The sequence below is a fragment of the Trachurus trachurus genome (assembly GCF_905171665.1).
Source record: "Trachurus trachurus genome assembly, chromosome: 9".
NCBI classification, from domain to species: Eukaryota; Metazoa; Chordata; class Actinopteri; order Carangiformes; family Carangidae; genus Trachurus; species Trachurus trachurus.
In genome coordinates, this window is record NC_139895.1 from 22,654,122 (window position 1) to 22,679,637 (window position 25,516).

The 25,516-nt window shown below is 40.1% G+C and overlaps 2 protein-coding genes across 2 annotated transcripts; one reads left to right on the forward strand and one right to left on the reverse strand.

The window, feature by feature from the left end:
• Window positions 1-4,730: 4,730 nt before the first annotated feature.
• On the forward strand, window positions 4,731-11,560 carry slc6a4b (solute carrier family 6 member 4b; the record flags this gene model as incomplete). Its single annotated transcript, XM_083978597.1, has 13 exons — window positions 4,731-4,968; window positions 5,918-6,052; window positions 6,250-6,469; window positions 6,607-6,745; window positions 6,847-6,981; window positions 7,934-8,037; window positions 8,545-8,672; window positions 8,760-8,872; window positions 9,864-9,995; window positions 10,121-10,220; window positions 10,353-10,453; window positions 11,215-11,382; window positions 11,480-11,560. Exons 1-13 carry the CDS (start codon window positions 4,743-4,745, stop codon window positions 11,558-11,560), a joined length of 1,782 nt encoding a protein of 593 aa, XP_083834723.1. The 5' UTR covers window positions 4,731-4,742.
• A 5,933-nt stretch (window positions 11,561-17,493) lies between these two features.
• ankrd13a (ankyrin repeat domain 13A) lies at window positions 17,494-24,917 on the reverse strand. Its single transcript, XM_083978962.1, has 15 exons — window positions 24,618-24,917; window positions 23,675-23,810; window positions 23,214-23,338; window positions 23,059-23,104; window positions 22,235-22,378; window positions 21,957-22,146; window positions 21,347-21,413; window positions 21,170-21,251; window positions 21,008-21,069; window positions 20,503-20,633; window positions 20,232-20,389; window positions 19,977-20,111; window positions 19,707-19,867; window positions 19,543-19,607; window positions 17,494-19,369 (listed from the first exon to the last, which is right to left on the reverse strand). The coding sequence occupies exons 1-15, from the start codon at window positions 24,723-24,725 to the stop codon at window positions 19,171-19,173; spliced, it is 1,809 nt and encodes a 602-aa protein (XP_083835088.1). The 5' UTR covers window positions 24,726-24,917; the 3' UTR covers window positions 17,494-19,170.
• Between the last annotated feature and the right edge of the window lie 599 nt (window positions 24,918-25,516).

Consider the following 25,516-nt stretch of genomic DNA (forward strand, 5'->3'; position numbering starts at 1 on the left):
GACTTCTGCCTGAGTAAGCAGCACACCAGAGCTACTCACCAGTTTGCCTTTGCTTAAAAGCAAACCAATATTATTAGCGTGCTGGTGTGTGTAGCCTACTTGTGCTCACAAACAACAAAATGTATGAGACAAATCAAAATTCAGCACCAAATCTTAACAGTGAGACTGATTCTTACTAAATCATGGAAATCGCAGAGTAATTCACAAGTGATTATGGCTTCATACATGTACATTGTGTTTTTAATACTGACCTTGATGCACATACATCTTCAAAGGCATTTCAAATGAAGCCAGGGAACATTTTAGAAATAACAATGCTGTGTCATATCCATGTCTGTTTGCCTGCCAGCCGAGTCTCTGGGCAGGGCCAACATGCACATGTCCATGTGTGATTAGAGTCGACGTGCTCTAACAGGCACCAGGGCACGGAGAGAGGCTCCTGTCAGTCTGATGTTCTTCTACTCATGTGTGCCAATGCAGATTGACAGGATTGTATGTTAGAGAAGGCCAGTGCTATATGGTTTGTTGTTATGTTGTTATGCTTTCGGCCCTCGGGGACCGCTCCGCACCTCAGCAGAGCAATCTCAGCCTCTTTCCCCGGCTGATTGTTTACTCCTCATCAGCTCCAGCAATGAGAAACATTTTGAATCTGAAGGAACAAAGACACACATTATTTTCTTCTTCAGACTTCAAAACAATGGCTCTTCAAAACAATAATGGACACAACATGAAGAGTGTTGCACCTTTAGCTTTGAATAGATTTATGTTAATATACATTTCAAATGTGAGTGAGAAATAGCCATTTAAAAACACTGTGTCCAGTAATTGGACACCTGGCCACTGAATACACTTCAATTCCTGCACAACAGAAGCAAACACATGACTCAGAGTTGACTGGGGGTTGAGAGATGTCATTTAGCTGGAGGTCAGGTTGTTTGTCCACAAAAAGAGTAAGAAGGTGTTCAGGCAAGTCAATAATAGGCTAATAGTGATCAGTCAATCAATTTTGGGAGATATCAATCAATCAGTGGTTCAGTGCTGTCTAAAGAAAAGCTGCATGCAAAATGAGGAGCACAAAATCTATCCATCTATCATTGTGAAATGACAGCATAAGACTTCTGTGAGTCAGAGTCAAGCATTATCAAACCTACATCCACATTTCACCGTTTCAACTTCAGTCAGACAACAAGTAACGTGACACCGGGCCAGACAGTTTGGCTTCCACTCTGGCTTTTAAGTGACAATTTCATGATGGCGCTAGACGTCTCTTGTCCTATCTCTGTGTCATATCCATTTCCCAAAGTAACTTCATTTGATGCACTCTCTCCACTTGGAGACCTGCGTGACTGCTGCTCTCCGAATATCCTGTTAGCAGCCTTCTCAACCTGCTCCGTGCTAAAAGCGGTGGATTTGATTACAAAGTCTTTTTATTAGGTTTAACCAATGAGGGCAGTTAAGCTGCTGTGATTCTGTTCTGCTGTCTTCACCAAACTATATTAACATAGGATCAGGAAGTCAAGATGACTCAAGGTCTATTTATAACTTTCTGTATTAAACTTCTGAACGTTCAAATGGACTGTTTACCCATTGGTTTATGGCTACAGGGTATTTTCTACCAATTTGACTTTTCTTTGAGTTTTGCCCGACTTATTCATTGCCCTTACATTATTTCATTTATTTGTATTTTAAATTATATTTAAATAATTTTAAAAATGTGACAAAATTCTATTATTTGCCTTTACTTTACATAATTGCATTACATTACAAAATTGAATTTTTTCTACATTACACAATTATCTAAAATGATTTATACTAGTTGTCTGTTGAAATATTAGTTACATTTCTTTTTTATTTTTGGAAAGTGTAAACTTGATCAGGTTCTCTCTGGTCAATCTTGATTGTCTCTAATGACGATGAAACCTTACATCAACCAATGATCAACCACCACATTTGTAAAATAGCTCAGAAGCACATCTCAACCCTCAGCTGGCAAACAGAGGCAACATAACACAGTGTAACACTATAAATACAGAAGAGCAACAAGTAAATAAAAAGAGTCAACAGGTGGGAGGAAGAAGAGTAAGGCTTATAGCTGCATGTGTTGAGCTCACAGGTCCACTATACGATATAAGTTAACACTTTCTGATGATACTGGAACAAAATACAATATGTTGTGATCAGGTCACTGTACAGTATGGATAGATAGCTTTTCTTTTACACAATTTTTCCTTGTCCGTTTGACTCCGTATGTCACTTTGCCTTGCTTCAAACCTGCAATACAGGACAAGGTCAGTCATATAATTGAAATATTCAGCTTACAGCAAATATGTATTACATCCATTCCTCATACGAAAACACTTCTTCTGCAGGTCTTGTGGATCCAGACAATATACTATCCATGACTGGGATTCAAACCCCAAGCCTCGCAATCAGAAGTCAACAGCATTACCCACTGACCTATCCAACTACATGTCAGTGTTCAGAGAGAGAGATGATCATATGTCTGTCTGGTGAGCTCTGTCTGAACAATGTGTGGCTCCTGAAGTTCGGTTCCCATGTTGATAGAGATCGCACCCCGGCAGTGCTCCCCATGGCACTTTCAAAATTTCTGTGAGTGAATTTGAGTGAGTTTCTACTTGGAAATGCAGTCTTGCACCTGGAGGATAAAAGCATTCATATAACTTAAACCTGCAAAAAAACAGGGGCACCGTGTGCCGCAGTGGGTTAAGCAGGCGCCCCATATGCTACAGTCCTCACTGCAGTCGGCCCCAGTTTGAATCCTGCATCGGCCCCTCACTGTTTGTCATTCCCCCTCTCTCTGCCTCCCCATTTTCTGTCTCTTTCAACTATACTATCCAATAAAGGCAAAAAAAAAAGCCCAAAAATACTTGAAAACAAAACACTGAATCTATCAACATTTTAGATTTCCTATCATTGGTAATGGTCATCCTACATTGTCCCACATTAAAAGTGTTTTTGGCCCATATTTTTGTCACAAAATATATATCCAAATGGTCATGAAATTATGCAGAAAGAAAGTCCTGCCAAACAGATATATAATTTTTGTACTACATTCTTTAATCTTTACTATTTTAAATGAAATGATGAAATGATAGCCTATATTGAGTTTTCCCTAGTTGTTAACTCTTTCAATGCCAGCCATTTTCACAGCTACCTCCAGCTTGCCAGGCATTTTCCAGCTTTCTGACTGACCTTTTTAGACCCACTATGTACTATTATACACATTCAACCCATCAAATGAAAGAAGAGAGTCTCTACTTTCCATCATGTGTTTCTAACTTATTCCAGTCTTGAGTATTGGCTGTTGAATATAGGTTAGTTTAGCCTAAAAAGCCATTTTTGCACCAAAATCTTGAGAAAAAGAAGTTTTTGTGTTGGCTGTCATTTTCCGGTGTAGTAGCCTACAATTGGCTCCATTATATTTTGCCTTAGTGACACCTCAACATCTGTACAGTTGTTCTCTTGTAAACAATAAATTCAACACTGACAAAATACTTTTGGTGACAATGACACACACGACTCCAGCCCTTTTAACATTTTTTTAGAGTTACAACAACTTTTTTTTTGACTGTGTGTGTGTGTGCGTGCACCTGTTCGGATCAGTTAGGTGGATTTTTATAGCCGAAACACGGGCGCTTGATCCTTCTTCCTGCGACCCTCTGTTCAGTAGGTAGCAGTCTCACTCACTCTCTCTCTCTCTCTCTAAAAATTGCATATTGCAATTGCAAATTACTTTTCCCTTTAAAGTAGGGGTGTCAAACATACGGCCCATGGGCCAAAACCAGCCCGCCAGAGGGTCCACTTCGGCCCGCAGGATGAATTTGCCAAGTGTGAAAATAAGAAGAGGCATTGTTGAAATTGCATTTATTGTTCTTGAGAAATTTCAGGTTGTTCGTTTTGTAAAAGGATAATTAAATAAAAACATCGTAATAATGTACTTGTACTTCTTTGTACTAAAACAAATGAAAACATGAAAGAAAAATGAATGAATAATGATTTTAAAAAAAATCATAATTATATTATTATTAATAATTTTACTGGTCCGGCACACTTGAGATCAAATTATGCTGTATATGTGGCCCCTGAACTAAAATTAGTTTGACACCCCTGCTTGAAAATATGATGTGGTACACTGTAAAGTGGAAATATTCAAGTGACAATAAGCCAGAATTTAGTAGAGTGCTTTGGTGAATAATCCTTCTATATCTAGATTGTTGAAATCAAAATCTGATCAGATCTGAGAGTTGGCTCCATCAGGCTCCATGTGGCTGTGTAAATGTGAGATGATTTCAAAACGAAGCACGCCTGCAGCATCACACTAACAGCAACCTGCTGCTCATATTTCAACAGATGAAGTTTTTTTTTTTTTTTTTTTTTTACATAAAGTCTCAGCTGCTGCTTAACTCACTGGTTTTCAAGTGAAAAATTCAATTAGGTCAAGCTGAAAAAACTACAAAGGCACTATAAAAAAAGATCAATGTTATCGAAAGACAATAACACAATAGATTTGGCTTCAAATTGAGCTTTTAAGTTGAAGGAGTGTTAAAAGGTGCAGTTAGTAGAAAACCAAACAACCTCCTCACTAACAGGTAGTAGGCTACTGGTGTCCCCAAGTGTGCGCCGCAGCTCCACCAACTCCTCCCACTCGGACCTGTCATCGTTATAGGAGAAGCAGCCTCCTCTCTGTGGAGCGGGTCCTCTGGCTGACTTTTCACAGTCCGATGCCCCGACAGGACTCAGCGGTCATGGCCGGCAGTCTGACCCACCACGGCTCCCCGAACCCCGGCTACACCTCCAACAACGCTGTCCCGGTGCCAGTCATCACACAGACGGACTCCAGGGACAAATGGAGCAAAAAGATGGATTTTCTCTTGTCTGTCATTGGGTTTGCGGTGGATTTGGGAAATGTTTGGAGGTTTCCGTACATATGTTACCAAAACGGTGGTGGTAAGTGATTTGGAGCTTTTAAACCAGGCCGTGTTAGGATTTGTGTCATCCATGCATATACTAGGCAAACATTTAGTTAATTTTCAGAGTTTTATAGTCGATTGAATCCCAGATTTTCTCCTCGAAATGGCTTTACAGTAAATGATTCAGAAAAACAGAGAAACTGAAACTGTCCATGGTGCTGAAGTGCGCATCTCTAACCTTCAAAGGTCACTAAAAGTTTTTACACCTTTCCTCTGATAAAGCTTGTATCTATTCTTCTCTGGTCACTTTTTTATATTTAAAGTTGTATCTAATATCCCTAAAGCCTGGCGAATTATCATCAGGTTTTTATGTCAGAAAATAAAGTCATATTAAATATGTAATCTTACTGATTAACTGATCCTACTGAATGTTCACTGTGCAGATTGGTGATTATTAGAAGTCGTACTTTCTGGTGGGGATAGGTTCACTCAGTACTTTTACATCAGCAAACGAGGGTCGTTACACTGCAGCAGCCAATTGTCTTGTGAGGCAGGGCAATTCTGGGCAAGTGCTGCACATAAAAAGATACTAAAGGCAATTAAAAGACTTATAAACAGTCTGGGAAAAACATAAAAGGAAAATAAAGATAATACAATTGAATAAACAGAGGATACCTCAACATTTTGTGTGGAAATATACAACAATCTCTTTTTCTTTTTTTTAAATTTATTTTAACAAACCTCATGGATGTTCTTTAGATTTTTGTAAATCTCCTCTTTGAAATGAAAAGACAAACAGTAACTTTAACAAATGTGAAAATAAGCTCAGTGTGAGTCTCATTTCCATATTTATTTCAGATCCAAGCAAAGCTGAGTCCTAATTCTTACGTCCACAGTTTTTCATTGCATATGTTAGAATACTAAGTCTTTGTCGACATGAAAAAAACAACAACAACAAAAACGAACATGTTCCCATCTCTGTGCAGGTGCTTTCCTTATCCCCTACATTCTCATGGCCATCTTTGGTGGTGTGCCGCTCTTTTACATGGAGCTGGCACTGGGACAGTTCCACAGAACTGGTGCCATATCCATATGGAAACACATCTGCCCCATTTTCAAAGGTAAGGCCTCGCTAACAGCAAGTATTAAAATCCAGAACTCCCATTACATTGGCGCATCTGCAACATAAAATCAATTCTGTGTAGTGATAAGGTCGTAACCCTATTCCCATCTTATCCAGACATGTTGATCGGTGTAAATGTATCTTCAGAAACATTTCATATGTGACTTATATTCACTTCTGTGTTTTCTGTTGCAGGTATAGGATATGCCATTTGTATCATCGCTCTGTATGTGTCCTTCTACTACAACACCATCATCGCCTGGGCCCTCTTCTACTTCTACTCCTCTTTCACCAGCATCTTGCCTTGGACAAACTGTGAAAATGTGTGGAATACCCCCGACTGCACCAATTATTTTGACTCGGACAATGTGACTTGGACGAATTCCTCCAGGTCTCCGGCAGAGGAATTTTACACGTAAGTGCATGTAAGTGTGAGTAACAGAAACCATATAATATAAATAGCCACACAAATATTGCCAGCTGGTGGTTTTGGATGGGATATGTTGTTTTGTTTGCTCAAGACTTAATGATTGGTGTGTTTTATCCCAACAGGAGGAATGTTCTCGAGATCCACAAGGCATCAGGGTTGAGAAACGTTGGTGGTGTTCGCTGGCAGTTGATGCTCTGCCTTTTTCTCATCTTCACTATAGTATACTTCAGCCTGTGGAAAGGAGTGAAGACGTCAGGGAAGGTATCACATCGCCGTTGCTTTATGACTGTAATGAGAAGATTATTCTTTGCTTTAACTGTATCAATGAGCTCTTCCTGATTGACTTCGTTGTTCCACTATAGGTAGTGTGGGTCACCGCCACCTTACCCTACATTGTGCTTTTCATCCTCCTGATTCGAGGGGCCACTCTTCCAGGAGCCTGGAGAGGCGTGGTGTTTTACCTAAAGCCACAGTGGGAGAAGCTGCTGGAGACCAGTGTGAGTTGTGCACAGTCAGTCAGACGGAAAACAGCCAATTAATTTATTTCTAAAAAGAAAAATATGATGGAAAAAAAAACAAATGTTTGGTCCCTTGAGAGTTTTACCTCATTTTCAAAGCAATTGCAGTACAACCAGAAGAGGTTTCCGGTGAAAAGTTCTTAAACGTGTGGCTCGACTGAAGAAGAGGGAAAACAGAAAGAAGAGAAGGAATAATAATGATAATCAAAATGCTTAAATGGAAAAAAACATACAGAAAAAAATGAAAATGTAATTAATTGCTCTATCTCTGTGATTTGCCGAAGGTCAGAACTGAAGGCTAGAGGCTATTACTAAAATAATAAGTTTCTCCACTGGAGTCCTAATGAGTATGAACTTTGAGGACTGGTGTAATAAAATAGCACATTCAGTCAGAGTCAGTAGTTTTATAAACCTTCATCATTTATTCCCTGAATAATCTGACTATAATATTTTTTAGATCTATGAATCATCATCACCTTCCTCTCCACCTCGTTGTTTGCTAAACATGTGTGAGTGCTTTGCTTGGAAGGGAATATGGATGAGATGAAATGAGATGCATAAATAAGCCACAGAGCAGGATAATAAGATGCATAATTGGTTTAGATTTTCTGCCCATTAACAAAGGCCTCCCTTTCTCTCTCACTCACCAATATCCAATGCTGTCCCCTTCTTTTTAACGCCGAATGCATGCTGCTCTTCAGATCTCTCTGCATACAGCTGCGCAGCTAGATTTCTATACGGCTGACACAACACCTCTCCGCTTGGAAAATGCTACCAAGTTCACAGCACTGATTAGAAAAATAAGAAAAATGATCATTTGATGGAACTAAATTGGCAAATCCGTGTAGGAATTGCATACATTATGCTTTTGCGGTGTAAATCAGTGTTTCACAGTTTGAGTCCCAGATATCTATCTTTTTGTGTTTTCCAGGTGTGGGTGGATGCTGCAGCTCAAATATTCTTCTCTCTTGGGCCGGGGTTTGGGGTCCTCCTGGCTCTCTCCAGCTACAACCCTTTCACAAATAACTGCTATCGGTAAGAACTGTTCCTCCATAGCCATGAGACATACAAAGTCACATCTGTCACTTCATAAGAATAGGCTGATGATGATGATGATGATGATGTCTTCTTGATTACATTAGTAAAACATTTCTATTGCAACATACCTGAATTGTATTTCTTCATCTTGATTTCTTCGGGAGCTGCAGATCACAGCTACATGTGTTAAGACTAGCACGTCGAGAAGATACTGTAAATGAAGAGTTCATTTGCAAAAGCAGATATCTCCGTTTTTAAAACATTTTCTAAACAATTTTTAAATCTTATTTACACCTGATATCAGTCAAACCAAAGTTGACCAAGGAGATGAGACATAACAAGACATTAGTATTGTTGCTGGATGTCTGTGGTTGCCAGGACTATTTTCATGTCTTAGAAACAGAAGAAAAAAGCTGAATAGAGTGTCTAAAGGAGCCCATTAAACAAAGGTCAAAAAAGGGCAGCAACGTGTCCCTGAAGAGGGTTTGATTTCCTTCTCAACAGTGACGCCATTGTGACAAGTTTGGTGAACTGTCTGACCAGCTTTGTGTCGGGCTTTGTCATCTTTACGGTGCTGGGCTACATGGCGGAGAAGAGGCAAGTGAAGGTTGAGGATGTAGCCAGGGACAAAGGTCAGTCAATGAAAGCTAAAGTGAGGAAAATGAAAACCTCATTAAAAAAGAATAAAATACTCACCCTGATCTCTTCGTGGTTTCCAGGTCCAAGTCTGCTCTTCATCACATACCCAGAGGCCATAGCGAACATGCCGGGCTCCATCTTCTTTGCAATCATCTTTTTCATGATGATGATAACGCTTGGACTGGATAGCACTGTACGAACTGTGAAATCTGGCGTGTACATGTGTACATGAAGACCACAGGGTCACTTCATGTATAACAGAAAAACTTAAAGCAGAAGTAAGCGATCCGGTCGTTTTGGGTAATGTTGCGTTCCAGGCAGGCTTTTGAAACCGTAAATTACAGCTTCAAGTCACAACTTACGACTTTGTAGCGTTCCAGACAACCCACTCGTGTTTTTCCGACCTGTTTTACCGGTGAAAGTCACGATAACGGCCACTCGTAACTTCCGACCCGTGAACTTGTACCAGATCGAACTGGTACGACTTCACAGGTCGGAAAAACACGCGTTACGGGTTGCCTTGAACGCACCATAACGTCTTGTCAGCCGATGGAGTTAGCAGCCCCCGCCCTCGTCATGGATCAATTGGTCCTCGTCCCTACGTCACCACATTCAGGCGCATCCCTTGGCTGCACACACAGCCCTTCATGCCGTTCTCTCTCCTCATTGGATAAAACTTGTAGGATACGAGAAAAGTTTTCTCCTCGGCTCAAGTTTTCTCCTCGGCTCAGAGCAGAGCAGAGGGACTGAGAGACCCGTGTTTCGGTCCAAACACTCTATGTAAGTGATTGCTGTCGGAAGATATAACTATTTAAGACTTATTAACACAAAAATATAGCTTACTTCTGCTTTAAGTTATGCCACTAAATAACTCAGATTTTGATTCTTCAACATCAATTTCATAAATTGCACATCATTAAACACTGCAAGTCTAACTACACACAATGATCCATATAGCTTCAATGATACAATTTGTTATGTATAATTTCTTATTTATAAAATTGTTTTATTCTCTAATCTTTGATGACTTCAAAAATGTAAATGTTGTCCTAAGCAGAGCTGCTTTTTACTGAGCCTTTTTCCACTTAATCTAATTAATGGCAGCATTTAATATGTATGCTGTGATAGACGTGCAGTATAATTCAACTTGTGGTAATAATTGTAATTGTACGTGTGTGTTTCAGTTTGGTGGGCTGGAGGCCATCATCACTGCTGTGTTGGATGAATACCCAGATCATTTCTCTCACAGACGTGAACTTTTTGTTCTGGGCTTGGTCATTGTTTGCTTTTTGGGCTCTCTTAGCACCCTTACACATGTGAGTTTTTTTTTTTTTTTCTACAATTCAAATAACTTTCCCTAAGAGATTAAAACGTAACTCCTCACTAGCTGATCATGATCACGTAATTAGTCTTGTCATTTGTTGTGCTGTATTATTGACAGGGTGGGGCCTATGTAGTGAAGCTGCTGGAGGAATTTGGAGTCGGATGCTCCATTATTGCCGTTGGTTTCCTTGAGGCCATTGCAGTTTCCTGGTTCTATGGTGAACAACATATTATTATTGATTTGCTGGGATTGTTTTCTTATATCTGTGGTATGCATTCATTAGCTTTGTTAGCATGTGGGAAAAAAAATTGTTTGTGACTTTATCTCGTGTTACTTTTGCTGCTTTCAGGCATCAAAAGATTTAGCAGTGACGTTCAGGCCATGTTGGGTGAAGCTCCAGGTTTATTCTGGAAGGTGTGCTGGGTCGCCATCAGCCCTGCATTTCTGGCGGTAAGAGATTAAATATTTTGACATCCATTCACAGTAAATACACATCTGACATCTAAAGGTCGACAATTCAACACTTTCTTGGATTATACAAAAACCATATGATTATTTTTCAGTTTTACTAGGAATGTTTACCTGTTTTCACCAACTCTGTTTGTTTGCTTGATTGTCTGTTTGTCTGTGGGCAAAAAGTATTTAACCGATTTGCACTAAATTTGGAGTGAGGGGGTGCAGCATGGGGCAGGAGGGGATCCACTAAGTTTTGATGCAGAGCCGGTTAAAGGCACAGATCCATCACCTTCCTACACAGACAGGAGATTTTTCTTAGCCTTGGTGATGGTCTGCCCTGTTGAGTGCCACTTCAGTTCAACATTTTTTCCCTTTCAGTTGTCTCTTTAAGTCATCTAGAGATCAATGGGCAGCAAGACATGAGGGAAAGCTCAGAGTAAGATCAAAAGACAACAGGACCAACCTAGAGGTTGTGGAGCTGATCCCATATCTGTAGATGAAACCTTCTACATTAAACCTTTTCTACAGCATGCGGGCAAATGTCAATATCCTTGGCTCTTATTTGCATCCATCGTTCTGTGGCTCTGTTCCTGTTGACATTATGCATTATTACACCACATGACTTATTTTATGTATTTCTTTATAACGTTTGGAAGTGTGACAGATATATTTCCCCTCTGCATTATTATTTCTGCTGCGAGAATATAGAAGTAGCATTAACACATGGAAATGTTATGTATCCCGACTCCTCTCAGTATATCATCGTGAGCTCCTTCCTGAAAGCGCCACCCCTCACCCTGTTTGATTACAAGTATCCAGACTGGAGCATCACAGTGGGATATATCATTGGCTTCTCATCCTTCATGTGGATCCCCATCTACATGGTCTACAAGCTGGTGTGGACTCCCGGATCTCTCAAACAGGTCAGCCAACGAGGAGAAGTGAGAAATAGTGTGCTCTCTTAACATTTTCTTTCAATTAACCTCTGCCTTTCCTCCATGACTGTTTTGTTCTCTGCAGAGGTTGGCAGTGTGTCTGAGACCAGAGAGGACCATACCAGACATCCACGCCGACAGCCTCAATATGGCGTCCGTGCCATAGAGAGAAAACGTAGACTGCCATTCGAACCACTGTTTAAAGTTAAATGCGACTAAGCCTCAACATCATCTGACATCATGACTGTTCGCTGCTCGTGATGTCAAACATGCCAACTTTCAAAGCACATGCACACTCCATAAAATGGTAAATGCTGCTAAATTTGTAATTCTACAAGGAACTGAGATAGCACTGCTCATATATCAGCTGTATGGTCTGTATGATTCAGATGTACCTATGTTCATCACCAGGACAGGTTATAGCTTTCTCATGTTGCCATTTGTGGTTGTAGGAGTCTGTGGTAAAGTCAGTTGACAGTCTCTCCCCCAATTTATCTCACAAAAACATGATGCCAAGGAAAATAACAACAGGTATTTCTATATGTTGCATTCAGCACATCATTTTCATTGCATGAGGCCTTTTTCTCTTAAGTTCTGTATTTTCCGTACATTGTGAAAGATTGATTAAATCATCACTGCATGTTCAGCTACTGCCACACCACATTGCAAACACTAGTGTTTCACTTGAAGCAACAATGTGGTTTATTAAAGTGGCATTTTCCATTTAATTACATGTAATAAAAAAAAAGTTTCTTCAGTGGGGTCTTAATCCATTCAGTCACCGACATACTGTGGAGCATGTCTGCTAAAGTTTTTCATGTCAAATCCATCAGCACCTCTTAGACCACAGGGGGAGAGATTTAATGGGACCAAATCATAATCACATTAAATTACAGCTCATATTATCGTCAATGCTGTATTTTATATTTATATGATAGATCTGTAATACAGTGCTTGTATAGGATTTCATGCTAGCTGCTGGATATATCTGCTAAAAATGTTCTTTTTTTCCCCCTACAAGTGTTTGTAATGGAGGTGAGTGAGGCACTCAGAAAAGACCACATTAAAAATAATAATCTTCCAACTATAATTAGAGACTGTATTCCACGTAAAGTTGATGCCTAGATACACAAGAAGCAACTTTAACTATGTACAACTGTTTGTGTATTTCAAACTGAACTTTCTGGTCTTCATCTGATGGCTTCATTTAACTCCAGATAGACTGTTTTGCCTTAATTTGCCAAATTATTACACTGTATGTACAAAACTGTAAAGGTTGTATTGATATTTATTGATATTGTGCCTCTCCAAACAATGTTTTCACTCTCTAACTGAAGACTGTTCAAATGTTCTTGCAGAGATCCAGTATGAAATGTCTTAGTCACATGTGTTAACTTATCTAAAAAGCGCTTTATACTGTTTATATTCAGAGAATAATGTGGTGTGCAAGGTGATGATTGTTGTGTGATTTCAGTGCTCTTCAATATGGTTTCTGTAGTAAGATGTGTATAATTATAATTAATAACAGCATAAATAACATATTTCATCTTTCTGGTTCTTTTTATTCCTGGAGGATAAACATGAATATAAACAAGTAGTATTTTAAGCAGCTGAATTCCACTATGTATATTTAAACACACAGTGCATTTTCTTCCTGAATTGTAAATGTGCACAATACCGCACACGAGAGCTCTTCTTGTAAATCTCCATACGGTGATCGTCATGTCTTTGTAAAGGCCGTTGCTGCTCACCTCCATTAGATTTTCTAATTAACAAGCTAATTTGCAATATCCAGAATCCATCAACATACAGGGGAATAGAGCAGCCTTTACCTTCAAATGCTCACAGCGCGCTTCAGATCTTTACTTATTCAACTGTTTTTCATTCCCGGTTAAGGCCCAACCATTTCAAGGATGGCAGGAATGAACGTGTACCAGGGAATAAGGTTGTTTGGGACATGATTCGTCACTGAGTTGCTGGTTGATAGACGTGCACATCAAAGCCCTTTTGTGTCAGTGACTGCTATTGAAGTAGAGAACAGGCAAGCACAGGAAACACATAAAAGAGAAACTGCTAAATAGATGGTTTCGCCTCTACCTGGCCTGAACAGCTTGACAAAGAGTAATATTAAAGGGGAAATGACTGTATATGTCATGACTCTGTCTGGTGCAATGCATCCATCCATTCAGTCTAAATACAATACAACAGCTGGAACTGAGCGAAGAAGACATGAAAAGGAGAATTACAGGTTTTATTCAGTTTTATGTTGTTGATTTTAAATTGTGATTTTGACATGCTTTTTATATATCTCTCAATGCAGATATACAACATAATCTTTATCATGTGTTGTGATGGAAAGATGAATCTAAACTGAAAGAAAGAAACTCATTATGACATTTAAGGAGAACTGAGACTCTCTGAAGGCAGATAAACGCGCTGTGGAAGGAAACCTGATCGCCTGAGAGGACGCTTTGTGCAGAAAGGTGGAGGGCTTGTTTCTCACCAGCCAATCAAATGAAACTATGATGATACAGTTAGTAGTATCACTATATGCAGTACAATAAATTAGACACATTACTGGTTAAGTTAAACTTTGACCTGCTGATGGTGCTATGATGTTTATATTAAATTGAATGTCATTTTTTTCAAAGTGGAGGACTGACAGACTGATGTTAGCATCCCTGAAGCCGTTCTGCTGGCAAAAGGACATTTTAGCCAATAATGACAACAAAATCTGACTCAGGAACAATATTTGGTTTAATTCACTTCAACATGACTGCAGAGGTGGCTGACCTGTGACTTCATCTTATCCAAGAATGTGTTTCCCCTGACATTGTTTAATGAATCAGGCTACAGTGGTGTCTGAAGGCCATGTTTTCTGTAGAGACCAATAAAAATAGGGATGAGAATCATTTCTTAAACTTGTTTTCATAAACACCATGGAGTTCAGTGTATTATGCCTCACTGCATGTAGACGATACGATACACAATCATTTGTGTTGCAATGTCATAATAGAACACATCAACAATTGGTTATGTAACATTTCCTCATGTCTGCTGTCACATCAACAATGTTCAACTCAATTGATGAATCGGGGAATATGAACAGATAAAATACATGACAGTCAGTCACAAACTCAGGCAGATGATATGCATTTTCTTATTGTCTGTCAAGTGCCCATTGAAGTCATAATATACAAAATATGTTTGGTTTAAATGCCTTCAGATCTGCAAATTAAAAAAGGATCTTAGAGTTCATGCTATAATGAAATGTTTTCTTGTTGTGCTGAATTTATCCGGTAAGTCTCCAGTTTTAATTTCAGGCCACCGTGGGTGACATTTCCTAAAGCTCATTAAATTTCTCTGGCATATAATTAAGAGGTATAAGTGTTTGCAATGATGTGCACTTAAGTTATATAGAAGATGAAGGTAAAGGCCATATACATCAGTCATGCAGAGTGATTATATAAGGATATAACCCCAAGGAGGATGACCTTTATATCTTTTCTTCATTGCTCTTTGGCATTTCAGAAATGGGAGATGTGATGGAGGCCTCACACTTTTGATTGTTACCAGTAAGAGGGGAGATTTTATACACTTGTGTTTCCACAACCAAACTACCCAGAGACATTTTGGAAATTTTGCACTGGGGTAATGCTGATTGTTATGTTGCTGGTCGACAATATATTATTGTTAACCTACTTTCTCCGAGGTATTTTAGATTTGTGAGTGTTATGAGTGTGTTTCTTTTGTACTGACTTTATTACGGCTTTGATGTTCTGCCTGCCAAATGTCAAACATGCTGAACAGGGCCGGCCCTAGGATTTTGGTGGCCCTAAACAAGATTTTTGTTTGTGGCCCTGCACTCTAAGCGCAAACACCAAATCACTGGTTAAAACTGAATACAGACATGTTTATGCCCTCTGAGGTTTGAGGCCATTTTCTCGACTTTTACATATTTTCTTAAATTTATCTTTTTAAGATACTTGCAGATGTAACAATACTCAAGTGTTTTATGTTTAAATATTAGAACCTCCGCTGTAAGCACACTGAGGCCAATTTCAATTAGTCCTAGAACACTGTATAAAGAAATCATTTAGGCCAAATGCTGGAAATTTTAGGTCTGCTTTTTGAAAAATGTCAAATCCCTTGTGAAAACACACCTTCAGTCATGAGAATGAACTGTTTTGGTGCTTGAAATAGGATATGAATACAGTAATAGATAAGTGCAGAAAACAAGTCTAAAATGAAATTTTTAAGATTGTTTTTTGAGCACAAATGTTGTCATTCTGCCATTCTATTTTCACCAAATGTCTCAAATGTGAGATAAAAGAAGCTGAATATTGACTTCAAATTACATATAAAGCTCATAGCGTGCGTGTCCACCTCAGGATGTTTAAATGACTTGAATGAACCCCGGTACCTTTCTGATCATGTGGCCCCCCACCTAACGGCTGTGGCCCTAAACAACTGCATAGAGTGTTTATGCCAGGGGCCGGCCCTGATGCTGAAACACACCTGTTTCAGGACAATAAAGATTTACTTGGCTTAACTTGACTTAATGATAAAAGTGCTGTGTTAATTCTTTAAAGGGCAGCTGAAGATGCATAAGCATTAAGTGCATCAACAAGAGATTCAGTTCAATTCAGAATAAAAAGAATAACATTTAATCTAACAGATAATTAATAGCCAGCCTACTATCCACTTAAAGAAAACCATTGACCTGTAAAATAAATTGATTCGAAATGACTTCGATGAGTGTTTTAAATTTGAATTAATTTTTTTATTAGCCACTTAAATCTCTTTAAGTTCAACTCAGTGGCTAATCGACCTATAATCATTCCGATTGTAAGCGAGCTAATAACCAAACGGCCTTAGGACCCAGATACAGCGGAAGAAGGAAAGCCTCGCTCACCATCTTCATCATCATCATCCTCACCACCACCATCCTCACCATCCTCATCATCACCATCACCATCATCCTCCAGCCTCCACCACTATGATGCTGCACCTCATCCCTTACGCCCTAATGGTGTGTTTGAGTGGGTTAGTGAGCGGACAGGCCGAGGACTCAGGGCTGAGCGACAGAGCCTATGTGGTTTTACAGAAGCAGAACTTAGGTGAGACTTCATGTGAGGCTGCTCACTGCCGCTAGTAGGCTATGGTGTGTTCAGCCTTTACTCTGCTGCTTGTTAATGAACCCCAGTGTGTTAGATAGGGGGAGTGTGTGTGGATGCGCTGTTACAGGCTGTGGTCGGCTCCTCTTTGTCTTTGTCTTCACAGTCACACTGGGGAGTGTCCTGGCTGTCCTGCTGCTGCTAATGATCATCATGGCTGTCTGTGTCTACAAGCCGCTCTCTCGTCGATGAGAAAACCCTGGAGGAGGAGATACAGATCCGTGGGTGGCGTTATAAACGTGCTGTGGACCCGTTGTTGCACAGTGACCCCCTGCAACCAGAGCACCGAAGAGATCCACTCTTCCCGGTCCGATACCCGGCCCCTCCTGACAGGACCTGCTGAGGGAGAGCTGCCACCTACCTGCCGAGAGGCCTCACTGAAGACACTCAGACTTCACACACATTCATCGGCTGTGGTTTTATTTGGCATAAAATCGGGTTATTTATTACTGCGTGTTTTAGCGTTAAAAATATTTATTAATGTATTTATTAGACTCTCACAAGGAAACTGTAATTATGTGTAATTGATTTGCCTTTAAGGAGAATACTAAGCTCTTGTGAAGGCAAGTTTGGTCAATACACCTGGAGGCCATCAAACTTTCAATAAACTAAAGTGGGATTTCAGTGTCACTGCTCAACTCCACAAAAGATAATGCAGGGTTTAGTCATATTTTATTCTCTACAATGTGTAAAATCTGATCATCATTGTTTCTTTATTATGAAAAATTAAAACAAAAGAGATGCTAAGTATTTTATTCATCCTTATTGGCCTTTTAATGTCTTTAAAAAACAAAAAACTAAAGTGGGACTACAGTGGGAGAGCTCTCACTAGTTTCAGTGGAAATGGTGTTTATGGAGGTTCCAGTTCAGGACGATATAAACCTATTTCAGCAAAGTCACACTTAGTCTTCATGGAAATAAAGTGCTTTTATTTTAGAAACATTTTGAAACCAACACATTTTCTTAAAATTTTTAACATATTAAAAAAAAAAACCTTTGCAGCTTGAGCGGTGCGATTACAAACATCTGCATTAAATTAACCAAAGCTAGTCTTTCTTTTTCAAACCTGTCTGTTCAGCAGTTTGGCAATTTGATCATTATAATTAGTTGTTTTTTTCAGCTGAAGCCCCGTGAGGTCAGACACAGCAACACAGAGTCCTCTGATAAGTGGTTGTTTGTCAGTGAAATCAACTATAGTGGTTAATGCTTGTTACTCAGCATCACCCTTTTTATCTTGTTTTTAAGTTACAAAATTGAAAAACAAAAAATGTTTTTATTTTTTTGTTGTTCAGAAAGTTTAGTCTGAGTGGCACCACCCCTCGCTCCCACCATGTGTTGTGAGAGGAAAGCAAACTGTTGGCACATGCTGATGAAACTAATCCTACATGTGGCAGGTACACTGGACCTTTCAGCCTGTGCTGTCTTCTCCTCTGCTCAGAGGTCTAAAGTAGTTGATGGCCACAAAAGGCAGACTTGTCCTTAGAAACCAGAAAAATCTCTCTGCTACACAGGTCGTGTGACTGTAAGCTGCATGACTGCTGTAGATCCACAGATGGACTGGTCTCTGCCAGTGCATTATTGAATGGACATGAATGATAATGCTTTAAGATGCTCAGTGACAGTTGACACAAATATGTCCTCACCTTTAAATCAGAGAAAATATTCCAATGAAAATAAGAAGAAGAAGAAAAAAAAAGGAACTTTATACCTCTATTCTTGACGCAGCAAAGATATTATGTCACCATACAGCCAATTTTAAGTTTCTTCCATGGCAACATGCTTTTGTTTACCCATCCGTAGAGTGTACATTCTCATTGTACAAGGAACATGCAATAACTTATGACCCTACTGACTCAATGAACTCAACCTTCAGAACTAATATTGGTATGGCAGAGAGTGATATGCATGTATTATGTCATTTTGCACCGAAGAAATATTTACCTACAATTTCAGAGTTTTTTTTTTCCAAAGTGAAGGGAAAATGTGTAAAATTGAAACCCTGAGATTTCTGTTATTCAGTGAGCCCATGGTCCTCAACAAAGTAACTCTGTGGGAAGACTTCCCTGTGACAACACTCAAATGTGTCTCTTAAGGTCAAGACTAGATGATAGGTACCAGGAATAAAAACTACAGTTTTCTGGACCTTAAAAGCCACATCTGAGCGCCAACATTTAATTAAGTCACCTTGAGTAGTCAAACATTTTTGTTCACAGAACCTTAATTACACTAATTCGACCACACTCTGGATGATGACGCGATCGACTCGTGTGGGTTGCTGCTGTGACTGAACTGGAAAAGAATAAATAAATAAAGAGTAGAACCCACTCGAAATTATCTCAAAGAGTCCATGAATCAAGCTTGAGGATGGAGACACCCAATACCAAGATAGAAATATATAAAAAGGAGTATGCTCTTACCAAAAATAGCTTTTGGGAAAATATTGAATACCGAGAGTTTGATATTGCCTGTGCAAGGATGATCTGTTACAGAAAGAAATCTGTGGTTGCATAGATGACTACAGTGGTTAGGAAGGAGAACTGAGGTGTGGTGGTTGCTTCTGAATCTGGAAAAGTTGTATTATTATTCCCTCTTATTCCTTTTACTTCTCAGTGAGCGATAGCTGCAATATCCTCTCCAGTTCCTCTTCCTCTTGCTTCCTCATCTTCTCCTCTTCCTCCTGGGCTCGTGCGGAGAGCTCCATGGCCAGGCGGAGGTCCGACTCGGGGCTAGAGGCCGAGATGGAGCTGGCGGGGCTGGAGGTGTCTCCATATTCCACTAGCACCCCCTCTGGGATACTCCTAGAATGACATGGACGGAGGAAAGTGAGACCCAGCTCTGTTGTGTGGCTTTAACTGATGAATACGGTCAGTGAACAGGTAATCAGTGTCATCTAAGTAGCAAGGACTGTTTCTTCTTTTACCACATGTAATTATGCAGTAGCAACGCTAGCAACCTGAACCTCTGTTCCTACCTGTCACTCTGGCTACTGGGGAGTACGTCACTGAATTCCCCATCACCATCATCCCAGCTCCCCTCCTACAATGACACAAACATAAAGGACGGAGGCTCAAGTGGTGGAATGTACAATAAAAAACAGCCGGAGAAAATGGTGAGCTGGGTGATTATAGTTCTGACCTGGCCCGGGGCTGTGCGAGACTCCAAGAGACTCTGATGGATGGCGTACTGCAAAAGCTCCTCATCATTGTTGGACATGGGTGTGTGGCGGGTTCCCCCTCGGCGGTGGTAACTGCCAGGCACCACGAACACTGAGGGACACACTTGAAACAGAGGCAATGCTGGATGGGAGGAAAACAAAAAAACAAAAAACAAAATCAGAAACATAGTAGAAATCTCAGACTTGCAATTCATATTTTAATACAGCGGTCAAACTGTATTTATTCCTACCTGCAGCTTCTTCTTCTTCTCCTCCCGAAGATGTTGGCGTGGCTGCTGGCGTTGGGTTCGCTTCTTCTGTAGTACTGCATTTATTTACATTTCCAAATGTAATCTTGGCATTCAGTACATGAAACAGGGGAATCTCTGGAAGTGGAAAAACATATTAGATGTTAATAATAATAAAAAAGAGAGACGAAGAGTAAGAGAGAAGAAGAGTAAAGAAAATGCTTCTTGGAAGTGCAGTCTGTATAAAAACCTACATACCTATTTTAACAGGAAATCCAGGAGGGAACTTAAGGGCTACAAAGTCTCGCAGCCGCGCAAAATGGGAACTTGTGCGGGCCATGAGGTCAATGATGGGGGTGACCTGCTCCACCAGGGACAGGGGATGTTCCTCACTCATCCACAATGTACCTTTGAACCTGCATTAGACAAGATTACAGGAAATGTTGCACACATCTTAACATCACGATACAAATAGAAGACAGGTATGAGGAAGTAGCAGTTGTCATAACTTTAAAAAGGTGCGTCTTACTTCTGTGTTCGAATGCTTAGCTCAATGGGTCGGCCGATGTCTCTGTTCCCGAGGTCAAAGTCAGGGTCAAAATATTCCTCTGGGGTAATGGCAGTGGGATTGGTGGCAGTTGCATACTCAAGAGTAAGGTCCTGTAAAGTCAAATCGTCATATCAAATGAGCTGTCCATTCAGAACCAAATCAACTGAATACAGTATATCAGTTGAATTTCATTTCTGAATGTATTTCAAAGGAGGTTAAATCGAAAGCAACTGGACTTAGTTTAGTAAAGTACTAATAAAGTACTAGTAAATTTAGTTAGTAAATAGTGAGTCTCCACACCAGATAGTTGGACCAGTCCCAGCCTGGTCAGCTGCGTACATGAACTGATGAAGCCTCTTGGATGAGAGGTGAAACGTCTTCCTAGACAAATAACTAAGTCCAGTTGCTTTCGATTTAACCTCCTTTGAAATACTATGACCTGGACAAATGAGAATATGCACCGGCTTCTGAATGTATGTCTTACCCCTTGTGCACTTATGTGCTGCTCCACAGTCCCCAGAAGAGACTCCAGGATGTTCCTCTCACCTTTGAACAAAAAACTCCAGCTTAAGCTCTCTAGACAATCATTTAAGGACACAAGGATATAAAACCATCATGCATGCGTGGAGAATATTGTTGCTCTTACTCTTTATCCTGGCTTTCTCCTCGTCTGTAAGATGCTCTGTCCTTGTCCGGATCACCACATTTACATTGTTCACACTAAAAACCTGAGACATGAACCAGAATGTAATGTCAGATACTGTAATGAATGGGACAACACACTTAACTTCTAATAAAAAGAAAATGTGCAACTGCTATGAACCTTGGCCTCAAATCCATTGACCATTTCAGTTTTGTCAGTTCTCCAGCCCCATATGCCAGCCTTGTTCCTGTGAAAACACAAGTTAAGAAATCACAGATCATCATTCAGGTTCTCCATACAGTATCCTTCTTTTTCTACCATATTCTTCAGTTCAGGATAAAAATAGACCCAAATAGGGCATGAGGCCATTATTGCTGTTTCATTATGATTGATATGTGCAGATTAGCAAGTTAATACGATGACATATTATATCTTGTGCTAATTACATGACGGAAGACAAACACATCAATTCAACTGTCTCATATTGTTAATATCTGGCGAATCTGAAGCTGTTTGTAGAGTTACACAGCATGCTTATTTAAAACTGAGCACTGACAGTCAGGCAACAAATAAGTCAGCGTAAATATTGCATGTTAGGTGATTAATTACTCAGCATGATGCTGGAAATATGAGAAATAATGTTTAATAAGCCTAATGGGATCAGTGTTTTCACAGTTGCCTCCCTCAGTGAGTGATGATGTTAAAACTAGTGTGACAATGAAATACTGTCACTGTTTGATCAAAGGAAGTTAAATCAGTGCGTGCTGTGAGAAAATGATGTGACACTTGCCTGTCGAAAGCAATATCCTTGGTGTCCAAGTAGGTGTTGACGATGGGGGTAGTCAACCTTTTGGCAACTTCCTGCTCAGCTGGCTGCATTGACTCTAGTGTGACGTCCTCCATTTCTTGAGAGATGTTGAAGCGCTCAGTGTCCACTACTTCATCGTCATGATTCACCTCCATCAACTCCGCATACGAGTCTGTACAAATACAGCCAGGGATGGACTTAAGTCCTTTTTACAGAAATGTTATAAATGACATTGTGTAAGAAAGTTAAAACACACACACCATCTCCTCTGAAGATGTAGCTCCTACGTCCTCTAATCCAGGTCATGTTTTCAAAACCTAGCAGAGTGGCATCCACTCGCAGGCTGGCGCCACTTTTCCAAATGCGACAAACATCACTTGGACAAACCCGGGACAGAAGAGGGACTGTGAAGCAACAGCATATGAATGTCCCACGTTGCAAACAAATGTATCCACAGAAGAAAAACACTGTGACTCATTTCAAAACCAAAACAAAAGCTTCACCTACAAAGAGGGAGGCATGTAGTTTTTCCTGTATGACACGAGGAAACCCCTTAGTTGTCAAATATTTTGTATCTTGTATAGACATTTAAAGTTACCATCCCAGGCGGCTGAACTTTTTTTCGAATTGTACAACCAAACCTGCGATCAGAGCCTTGGACCCGGTGTCCCAGTTCTCGTCTCTGTGGCACCAAAAGTCCGAGACACAAACGTGTCCCGTCAACGTAGATGACGGTTGCATGATTTGGCAGTTTGACTGACAACCAAAGTTGTCCAAAGTTGTCTGAGACTAATTTGATTGGTAGGCCAAATTTTGGCCCCTGCTCCTTACACAGATGACCAAATTTCGTCATTGATATGTCAAATCACTTATGTCCTTGATTACTGTCTAATACTAACCAGATATACTCAGATCTTTATCATTTTGCCAAAAATTAGCCGCCTGGGATGGTACCTTTAAGCAGCGAGTGCTGGTTTAGGACACTTTATATATCTTCTTTGTTGCTGATAACCAGCCTGCACTTCATTCACAGGTTATCATGCATACATACTGTATGAGAGAGAGAGAGAGAGAGAGAACTTACTCCAACTGGTGAATTCCCACTTCATTTCCATGTAGAAGTCTGGAGACTGTGGATGAAACAACAATAAACCAGTTATTTATTTTGCAAGGAAATGTTTCCCTTCACATAGAAATATGAATAATGAGACAATGGAAAATACAATAAGTAAGTAAAACCTCTCGGATCTTTGCCAGCAGCTCAGGCACTCCTCCTAAAGCAGTGGAGGCTTTGAGGTAGTCTCTGCGTTGAAGCACCAACTGAACCATTTCTGGATCTCCGGTGCTGACTGCCTCCTGCAGCACTGTACAGAGATAGACAACAAGTATGAGCAAAGCACTAAACCTTTTAAAAGTAACCACATCTGCTTCCCAGGAGCAACAACTATCCATTAAAAAAACCTCAACAATGATGGTAAGAACTAAGGAAAGTGAAGCTATTTTACTGCAATCGGAGGCGTGGCCATGCATTTTCTACCAGAAACCCCATTAACGGAGGTTGGAGGATGATGTGTAGATGAATGACCAAAGGTTTTTTCAGTGATCAAACAACCCTTGTAAAGCATATCTATTAGAGTAGTGAATAACACATCCATGCTGTCATTCCTTGTCTGCTCTGTAACCAGTTTTACAAAACTAACCTGTCCAGTTCTTGGCATTTTCTTGAGTCACTTCAGCGCCGTGTCTCAGAAGGACTCTCACGGACTCCAGGTGCCCGAGTGACACAGCCAAGTGCAGGGGTGTACGACCTCTTGGATCCACGGCCTCGATTTCATTCTGAGAAAATCAAACAAAAAAAGACACTGATTAACCCTGCACTTTTATTTGTGTAATATGATCAAGACATCTGGTTGGAGTAAATACTGTGGGGAACGCTATGAGCTGTTTAATGAACATGTGAGCATTAGGTCAACAGTGATAATGATATAGTACTGCGGTGACAAGACCAACCATCATGTCTGACCCATATGAGTCACGCTGCAGAGATAAATGTGATATTGACCAACACTGTTTTACAGCAGATGGATCATAGAAATTACAGCCATGGCCAGTAATAAAACTTGATTATAGATGCGTTTGAAAAATGTAACAAAAAGGTGTTAAATTCGGCAGAAGATTTCGCCATCATAGTCTCTATGCCTTCAAGTCTTAAAATTATTATTACACAAGTCATATGACAGTCAGATGCACAACATACTGTACCCAAAATGGGTAGGCTACTTTTAATAGGTAACGCGTTTCTCAGGTCACCACATTTACTCAGATGTTTACTAGGTCTGGGTAATTCACTGGATTGGGTTGGTAGATTATATTACAGGTGGAGAAAGGCAATCAATTCGCAGTGCATTTTTTAAAGCCGCAAACCTGTTGACCAGCTATGGTTTCGTTTTCATGCACGTTGAATGTTAAACGTTACGTCTCTGTGTGTGATTCAACACTAATGAGCATCTGTCAACACGACTGGCCTACTTGTACTAGATGGCTACGGAGATTTAACCGCTCATCCCTGGCTTCGTCTAGCTAAACAAGCGTGAGTGAGTTAGGGGCCAGCGTCAGTAGTCAGTGCATTACTAAGTTACCGACCTCTGGTATCGTTATTTGCTCTTCCAGTCTCCTGAAATCATTCTCCCACACGGCGGAGTGCAGGGGAAACTTCCCTCGGATGTCATCGCTAACGTTAGCCGTGGACATCTTCCTCTTTATGGAGCCTCTCAGTGCAGCGTCAGGCGGCTTCCAGCGACCACAGCCATGGGAAAACGGCGGCAGCTACGGGCTAGTTGTGCCTAAATGTGCCACAAATGTGATACATGCCGAGCTATCTGACAACAACAACGTCGAAAATATCCACATCGGCGACCAACTTTTGCTCAAGCCTTCCCCTAAATAAAACTTTTGAAGGAACAAGGAAGTGCCTGGAGTAGTGCCCAATAAAAACAGGGGTGTTCAACATGGAAACAGACTCACAATATAATGAATAATGTCTAATTAAGACACGTTACCAAGACGATTAAAAAACGGGACTTAATTGGTGAGTATTAACTATTACTTATTTGGTTAATACACGACAAAAGCATGATTTGTAGATTAAATCATTATATTTAAGGAAATGAAGAATAGATTGTTCCAGTTTGGACGCAACCATTTCACATGTCGGCATGGGGGTGGTGGAAAAACGCAATCTAGTACTGCCTGTATAATTTTGATTCCATGATTCCAATGTTAAATTTCTGAGTTTTATTGCAACTTTGAAACATTAGCAAAACAAACATTATGAATATAAAAAATAAAATTACGTATTTAGCCTAAATCGCCCAAATGAGGTGTTTCTATGGGGAGGTTGGTTGAATATTAGAAATTGTATCGCCAGCGCACTGGTGAAGTGTGGATGTACGTGAGGAGGAAACAGTAGTTTGAAACTAAATACTCTCTGTATTTTTAACCACATAGCTACAGGTAATTAAACAACCAGTGATTGCCTGTAT